At 45.5% G+C, this 8,247-nt stretch overlaps 1 protein-coding gene across 1 annotated transcript; it reads left to right on the top strand.

Annotated features, from left to right (window-relative positions):
• Positions 1–5,602: 5,602 nt before the first annotated feature.
• Positions 5,603–7,252, top strand: LOC147707174 (uncharacterized). Its single transcript, XM_086925194.1, has 2 exons — positions 5,603–6,029; positions 6,303–7,252. The coding sequence occupies exons 1-2, from the start codon at positions 5,603–5,605 to the stop codon at positions 7,250–7,252; spliced, it is 1,377 nt and encodes a 458-aa protein (XP_086781320.1).
• Positions 7,253–8,247: the final 995 nt, after the last annotated feature.

Genomic DNA, 8,247 nt, shown 5'->3' with positions numbered 1-8,247 from the left:
AATGATGCTCGAGACATTTTCTACATGCGCACGCTTTGTGATCAAAGTAAATTCCTGACACAAGACACTTGGAAGATTAACAGCGCAGCTGAAATGAAACTACAATTTTCAGGACAAACTTACGCATTCTTCATTTATTGGATGCAGTCAAGTGAGAATGGTGTTGCAGTGAAGCATTTGCTGCTATTTATTTTTTATTGCTTGCTTTGCTTCAATCCATTAATGTCTGTCATGCATTTTATGCACTTGGAGTCTTGCTGGCCTGTATTATGTTACATCTTTTGATGTCATCATAGGTATAATTCATGCTCATGCCTTTCCAAGTATGTTGTTCATCATTACTTATTTGTCTGCTCGATATACTCTCAGGGTACTAGGCTTCTATTTGTTCTCTTTAGGGTATTTGTTGTATAGGAGCTGGTCTCCATACAAACGTTCTTATCTTTCAGTGTGGGTTGGGCACACCCTTTATACTATTTTACCCTATATAGTTTTTGTGCCTAGCATTGTGGGTTGTTTACCCTTTACACTTGTATTACCCGCATATTAGTTTTACCTAGCTGTGTGGGTAATTTTCCATTTACACTTATTTATTTATACATGCGCAATGGGCAGTGGACCCTAATCTTAAAATGTTTAGTGTGCAATGGGTTGCACCCAGACTTTATTTGGATATGCACAATGGGTAGTGTACCCATATTTTGCTTTGTGATGTGCAATGGGCAGTGTACCCATATTTTGGTTTGTAGTGCGCAATGGGTCGTGTATCCGACACCGTCAGTGTATGAGGTGTGCAGAAGGGGGTGAATGGCTTTGAATTTACACTTCACTGGTGTCCTACATTTTCCCAGTCCTGCACAATTCCCTCATGGTGTGTAGAAATGGTGAGTAGTTTGGGTTTAACACCTTCTTGGTATCCACTTTTCTCCCCCCCACAGACCGTCACCACTGCAAGAAACCTTGGAGTTACCTTCGACACTGACCTGTCCTTTGACCAGCATGTCAGGACAGTCGCAGGAAGCTGCTTCGGAATCATTAAATCCCTCAAAAAATTTTTTGATTTCCTACCAATTGAAGCCAGAAAGACGGTCACCGTGGCACTAATCACATCGCGCATAGATTACTGCAACGGCCTCCTGGCAGGTGTGAAAAAAAACACACTCAAAAAACTCCAGAGTGTCCAGCATTCGGCGGCGAGGCTGGTGCTTAAACTCCCCAGAAGATCTTCAGCCTCCTCCGCCCTGAGAACCCTCCACTGGTTACCCTTGCACAAAAGGATCCTGTTCAAGATCCTAACCGTGGCTTTCCGGGCATTCAACCATATTGGTCCCAAGTACCTAGTCAAACGCTATCCCCACTACAACCCACACAGGTCCCTGAGATCCTCCAACAACAACCTCCTAACACTAGCTAAGTTCAACCTAAAAAAAAAGGGGGTAAAACCCTTACCCACCTATCCTCCAAAGCATGGAACGCCATGCCTCAGCATCTGAGATCCCTGACAAAGGAAAGCCAATTCAGGAAACAACTGAAAACATGGATCTTTAGCTTATCAGACGAGTATGTGCGGGACACCATCTAATCCTGCCTTAAGTCTCTCCCTTCCGCACACCTTCCAGTCAGCGCCAGGATGCTTCTTCCGAAGCGACAGTCGCGCTTTATAAATACCAATTCCAATTATTACTATGCTTTATTTAAACTTTAAAATTGTTGTACATTACTATGCTTTATTTAAACTTTAAAATTGTTGTAAAGAGGATAACCTTCCTATCCTCATTTACAATGTGTATTGCTTATATTTAGTTTTCTCCTGATTTTCCATTATGCTCCCTTTTCCTTGTTGTCCATCTTCCCTCATTCATCTGTTCTTATGGAATCTGCACTTACCGTTATGCTTCTCCCTTGTTCTCATACACTGCATACTCTTCTTCAGCAAAGTTATATTTAATTGTATGCAATGTTGTAATAATCTTTCGGCATAGTTGTGTTAACCTTCACACAATGTTTTAACTATTTTTTGTTCATTGTTTTCTCAAGGGAAGAGGATGTGTTGTACTTGGGCATTACGTCCATTCGTCTTTTGCTTGTAAAGGGGGAAGAGGTGTGGTATGTCGTTAATTAATTCAATGCATTCCTTTTCGGAGTGATTGCATATTTTAATTTTTGCTATTACTATGATTACTTTTGTTTATTTTGTTTGCAGTTCATTAAAGGGGGAAGGTGTGTAATATATACATCTTTAATGTAATACACCTTTCACGCCTCTCTGCCTTGCTGCTCAGCCAGTGTCGATTTTCTTGGAATGTTGATATGTGTGGTGAGGTCATTGAATGCTGGTATGACTATGTGGAGTGTCAGTTGAGACGATGGGCTGAGGGCAAGGAAGCTGCTCCTGGTGGGGCTCTGTAGAGAAGACCTACTCTACATCTAATTCTGTACTACTCCAGGTTGTGATTTCGGATCTCCAAAATCTAAAATAAATCTACGTGGAAATCCAACTGGCCTCGGTTCCATTCACTAATTACATCAACACAGCTGTGTGGAGGAGGAGGCTCCGATTCCCAGCTCGCTCTGACAGACGTTTTTTTCCTTATCACTCTCTCTGAATCTTTAACTCTTTCTCTCCCCCTTCTTTTCAAGTCTGCTCCCTTATCTATTCCATGATGTCGCAAGGAGGTCCTAGAGCAGGCTTTTGAAGGCACTTTTGCGTACACCTCACAGTCAAGCAGGAGTTCATGTCTGGTGAGAAAAATGGAACATGTCTAGAGTTGATTTTCTACAAATCACAGAAAATGTTGCACACTGAGGCTAGTGATTTATTTTGTGTAATTGCACTACCTGCTGGCAATGAGTGGGATGTAAGTTTTCCATCTGCTGCATGTTTAAATCAGTTTTGGGCATAGTTGGAAACTGAAAGAAGTAAAAACAAATTGGCTTTTTTCAATGATGATGGTTTAATTGACCTAAGTTCTAAGATTGTCATTATGAAAGTGTATAATGAAACTGTGAGTGAGCATTATATATTGATGTGGCTTAAGAGAAATTGTGAAAATGTTCTTAATTTGGAAAAAGTGCGTGACATTTTGGGCATATGAAATGAGTCTTGGCGAATTTCAGTCACACTAAAATTGGATCAGTTTGGGGTGGGAGACCGGTGTCACTTACCTCGGTTTTTCATGTTAGTCCCCAATTGGATTTTGTTGTTCTATGCTGGTCAACTCAAATTGTGTAGCAGGTGCGGAGCCAGGGACCATGTCCAATCTGAATGCACTAAACTCATCTGTTCTAACTGTGGAGGTGAAAGGCAAGTGACCAAGGATTGTGTTGAGAGGAGTCTATGTAATTTGTGTGGTAAAGAAGATAACCTTTATCATGATTGTTCCTCATCCTTTGCCAACAGATTGGAAAATCCCCTGAGCACTTTCACAAAGTCTGGTACTAGTGATATCAGGACTGGATTAGAAGAGCACGATATTGAGTGACACAGCTGTTGAGGAAGAAATAGTAAGGGTAGAGAGGGAGACCATAGCTTCTGATTTGGCGCCCAACACACCATTTTTTGCAAAAGAGTGTGTTAAAGAGGTGGAGGGACAGGATGTTCTAGCAGAGGGTCAGACTCTCCACTGTGAGGGCACAGAGGGAGGAGCAGGTGGTTACCAAGTTGATGTAGCCTGTGCTGCTTCAGACAATGATGATGGCATTACTGCCCAAGACCTGCCAGACACTATTTTTGCAAAATTGTCCTATGGTTGTGTCAGGGGGCACCAAGGTGCTGAACAGGTTCTTGAGGCACACTTGACACTCATAGAAAAAGTGAACGGTAAGTTCTGGAGTCCTTTGTCTTCCAATGGGGAGGATTCCATGGATGAGGCTGAAAGCGAGTCTCTCCCACTCCACCAGGTCCAGCAAGATTCTGAGATGGAGGTTGGTGAGGGAGAAAAAGACAGTGAGGGTATGACACAGATTGAACAACATATTGCAGAAATTGAAGGTCAGCTGGTGGCAGAAATACTGAAGTTGGAGAGGAAACTGGAGAGACGGAAGAGCTTAGAAGAAGGAGAGGCAAATGAGATTGTGAAAAAGAAGAAATTACAAGCGACATCTGCAGAAGGAGACGTGGAGTCATCTTTTGCTGCAAGCACCAGCAAGGGTAAGGTGGGTAATGCCAAGGGTCAGGATGCAGGGTTCACACATAGGGCGCACGCCACTGAGAAAAGTGTAGGGTTAGTGAGCCAGCAATCTCTGATCCCAAAAACTGCTTTGCCACAAAGAGTACCGGTACCTGTGGGAGGGAGTGTTAGAACCATGAGGGGGAGGAAGGCCGCCTTGGATAAGGGAGAGGTTGTGTCACAGAAGAAAGGGAGAACATTTTTAGGTAAGAAGTTAAGCTCAGAGAGTAGAGACAGTGGGTCAGGAAAAAAAGGGAAGTTGGGAGTACAAAGTAGTGACATAACCAAAAGTGATGCAGGAGAGAAGCGAGATCTCAAGGAGTTGATCCTCTTTGACTCCCAGGTAAATAGCAAGGTTGATCTGTTCATGGTTTTTAGTCTGCTCCATCTAACAAGTAAGTATGGCTAAAGTTTTTCAATTTTCACATTTCTGCTTGGTTTTAGTAATGGCTTTACAAATTGTTCCTATTAATGTCAGAGGTGTCTGTAGTGAGGAAAGGAGGGATAAAGTGTTATTTTGTTTGGGAGAAATGAAGGGGTGGATGTTTTTTTGTCTCCAAGAATGTCAGATTCCTTTCAGGACAGCAGTGGCGGCTGGTAAACTTCGAAAGTGGGGAGGCAAAAATATATCACTGTCATCAAAGGAGTGAGCGAGAGCAAGCCTGACTTCTGGTGGGAATTGTCAGGGAGTTCTAACATTGATTTATTTTTTAAATAGTGTGATATTGATTTAACTGTCATCTACTAAATTCTTCCATGTAATTCTATTATAGCACTACTCATCCTAGTGTAGGATGTCAGAGTGCTTTCGATACACTATAAATCATACAAGTGTGTAAATCATTTGAACTGGAAATGTTACACAAGACATTGAGGAATCACATACCATCCTTGCTTGTAGACATTATGGGCCAGATGTAGGTAAATTATATTTACCGACCTCTTAAATACCGAGTCATACCGACTCGGTATTACCGAGTAGGAAAATGAGATGTAGGTAAGAATGCCGGTAACAAATACCGACTCGGAACCTGTTGGTAATCGGAAACGGTATTTACCGTCTCGGAATATACCTACACAGTAAAATCTGAGACGGAAAAACCCAAACCGATCCACCGGTGCCACGGCCCATAGGAATGAATGGCAACTCCCGACACGGAAAATACCGAGTAGGTAAAAACCGACCCGGTATTTACCGTGTCGGAACTATCCGCCGAAGAATTTGAAACTGACAAACATGTGTGCCTGTGAACCAATCAGGTACTTCAACCACACCCAAATTCCAAGCCACAGGGGAACTAACCAATCAGATCCAACCACCACACCCCAGTACCTGGGACAGGCCACGCCCATGCAGGTGCAGAAACAAACAGTCAGGAGAGCAGGAGGACAGAGTGTGGAGCAGCCTTACCTGAGACAAAATACACAGCAAGATGGAGAGCCAGGAGGCACAGAGAGATGCTGCAGAGCGCAAAAGGAAGCAGAAGTTCAGCCAGGAGGAACTGCAGGTGCTGATTTCGGAGATTGTCAGACATTATGGCAAAATTTTTGGAAAGCAAACTCTGCATTTTGCTGAATCAATCAAACGCAGCACCTGGTTGGACATACAAGGCAAGGTAAATGCCATTGGTGTCACCCACCGTGACCTAGAAGACCTAAAAAAACGGTGGTATGACATCCGCATAATCACCAAAAAAAAGCTTGCTGCCCACCGCAAGGAAAGTGATGCTACAGGCGGAGGAAGAAACAGAGCCCCCAGACTCACCGACATCGAGGAGATGGTCGCATCCACCCTTGAGAAGGAATGTATTCACGGAATTGGAGACGCAGACAGCTCAGCAAGAGGAGCAAAGAAACCAGGTAAGATGCAAGAACATTATCATTTACCCTTTTACCTATTCCCCTCACAGGACAAATCAGACTCCACAACAGGTTTAACTAATGTCCTGCAATGCATCCTGTGAAATGTAGTCATGTGTAGATACCTCAGAGCAGTCAGCGTGCATTGCAGCAAGGGGAGCAACAGACAAGTAGCATAGGCAAGAGAGACAGGCTAAAGTGCTATAGAAGTGTATTTTATCTCATGACACAGGTGAACAACATTACTGACACAATGTCCATGTCTGTCCACAGGAGAGTCAAAGCGCAGCACAGCTGAGGTCAGAGAGAAGAGGAGGGAAGGAGCCGGACCTAGCACATCTCACGGAGGGCAGGACCAAGAGCAGGCAGCCCCGATACCTGAGGAGGCAACTGCAGAAAATCCACAATCCCCTCTCCTATTCGGTAGTCAGGACACAGGAGCGGCAGAACTATCACCCACCCCCACATCACCATCCCCAGTGCTGGGAAGGATCAGGAGCCATGATGTGCCCCCTCGCAGAATACTGCAAACATCATCGGAGGAGGAGGAGGTGGAGGGTGACACACAGGACAGAGGCAACACCGAGCAGCAGCCCAGTCCCAGAGTCACGCGGGCCAGTGTCCGAGGGCGACGGCCACGGGAGGTAGAGGATGTGCGGCAAGTCCAAGGTGTCTTCTGCGGACTGGAGGCCACCATGGTGAAGGTGCAGTGCCTGCAGGCAAAAGCAATGATGGGGGTTCAGAGGCACGCACGCACAACAAATAATAAACTGGAAGCAGTAGGCAAGGGCATAGGGGAAATGGTAGAGAGCATGCAATCCATGGCGTCAGGAATATCAGATATAACACAGTGCATGACTGTCCTGTGTGACAAATTGGACAGGGACCATTTGGAGAGACGCAAGGCCCGTGTGGATGTGCGCCAGCAAACCAAGGCCCTGAACATGTTTGCAACTGCCATAGTGCAGTGCTGCAACAATTTAAGTGAAGGTATGGCCAGGATGACCTCTGCAATGGAGCTGGTGCTCGCGCATCAGACTGGCACTGGAGGCGACACTTGTGCTGCCGAAAGCGAGGGGTCCACCAGCAGGAGTGGGGCAAGCACTCCTGTGCATGAGTTACGGAGGAGTGGCAGGCGTGGGGGAAGTGTGACAGGCCAGCGTGAGGACATTGATTCACAGCCACAGCAGCCCCGCCCTGTGGCCCGTGCCCACAAACAATGACTTTGCACTCCACCCAAGGCTGTAGTCACGGTGGTGTTAACCGTGACATCACACTCATGGAGTGTTTGTATTAGTGAGCCCAATGTGAGCTAACAATGCTGTGGCGTAGTGAATATTAAACTACTTCCACAAAGTTACATTCATGCCTGTGTCTCTTTACTCACTCAGAAATATTGTTGTGTAACCTCTGCCCGTCTCAGTCTCCCATCTGTAGCTGCTGCTGCCACTGTAGCTTGGGGCTCTGCCACCTCTGGGTCGTCATCAATGTCCTCATGATATGTGAGCTCCACCTCAGTGCCTTGCTTGGTGGCGAGATTATGCAACATTGCACAGGTCGCTATTATTTTGCAGCAGATGATTGGGGTGTACTGCCGTGCACCTCCACTCTTGTGGCGGCAGCGAAACCTGCTCTTTAGGAGTCCAAATGTGCGCTCAACTACGTTTCGTGTGGATCTGTGAGCCACGTTGTATCGCCTTTCACTCCTGGTGGATGGGTTGGGGTACGGAGTGAGCACAAAGGACCGCAGGGCATATGCACTGTCGCCTAGGGGGAGAAAGATAGACATTAATTGCAAGTACATGAGACGTAGATCTGATGTGAGTGTCAGGGTGTGTCAATGTGATTTACCTAGCAGGTATCCATTTCCAAATTCTCCGGCAAGTAGGCGTGTGTATATTCCACTATTCTGAAAGATGTATGAATCATGGGTACTTCCGGGGAACTTGGCTACGATGTCAGTGATGAGGTTACCTGCATTACATATGACCTGGACGTTGATGGAGTGCGTCGATTTGCGATTCCTGTATATGTGCTCTGTGGCTGCAGGTGGACAGAGTGGGACGTGGGTGCCATCGATGCAGCCGATCACGTGAGGGAAGTGTGCCAGTTGATAAAAGTCAGTCTTGGTTTTGGCTAATTCTGCCGGTGTAACAGGGAATGAAATATAATGCCCCATCCTCTGCATCATGGCGTCAATAAACCTCCTGAAGAAGCG

Source organism: Lissotriton vulgaris, chromosome 6, assembly GCF_964263255.1.
Source record: "Lissotriton vulgaris chromosome 6, aLisVul1.2, whole genome shotgun sequence".
Classification (NCBI taxonomy): Eukaryota; Metazoa; Chordata; class Amphibia; order Caudata; family Salamandridae; genus Lissotriton; species Lissotriton vulgaris.
The sequence above is the reverse complement of the archived record's forward strand: the minus strand, read 5'-3'. Positions and strand labels throughout refer to the sequence as shown.

Coding starts and splice junctions, on each gene's coding strand:
- LOC147707174 (XM_086925194.1), top strand. CDS start 5,603: ATGGAGAGCCAGGAGGCACAGAGAGATGCTGCAGAGCGCAAAAGGAAG. Junction 6,030..6,302: donor AAGAGGAGCAAAGAAACCAG/GTAAGATGCAAG, acceptor GTCTGTCCACAG/GAGAGTCAAAGCGCAGCACA.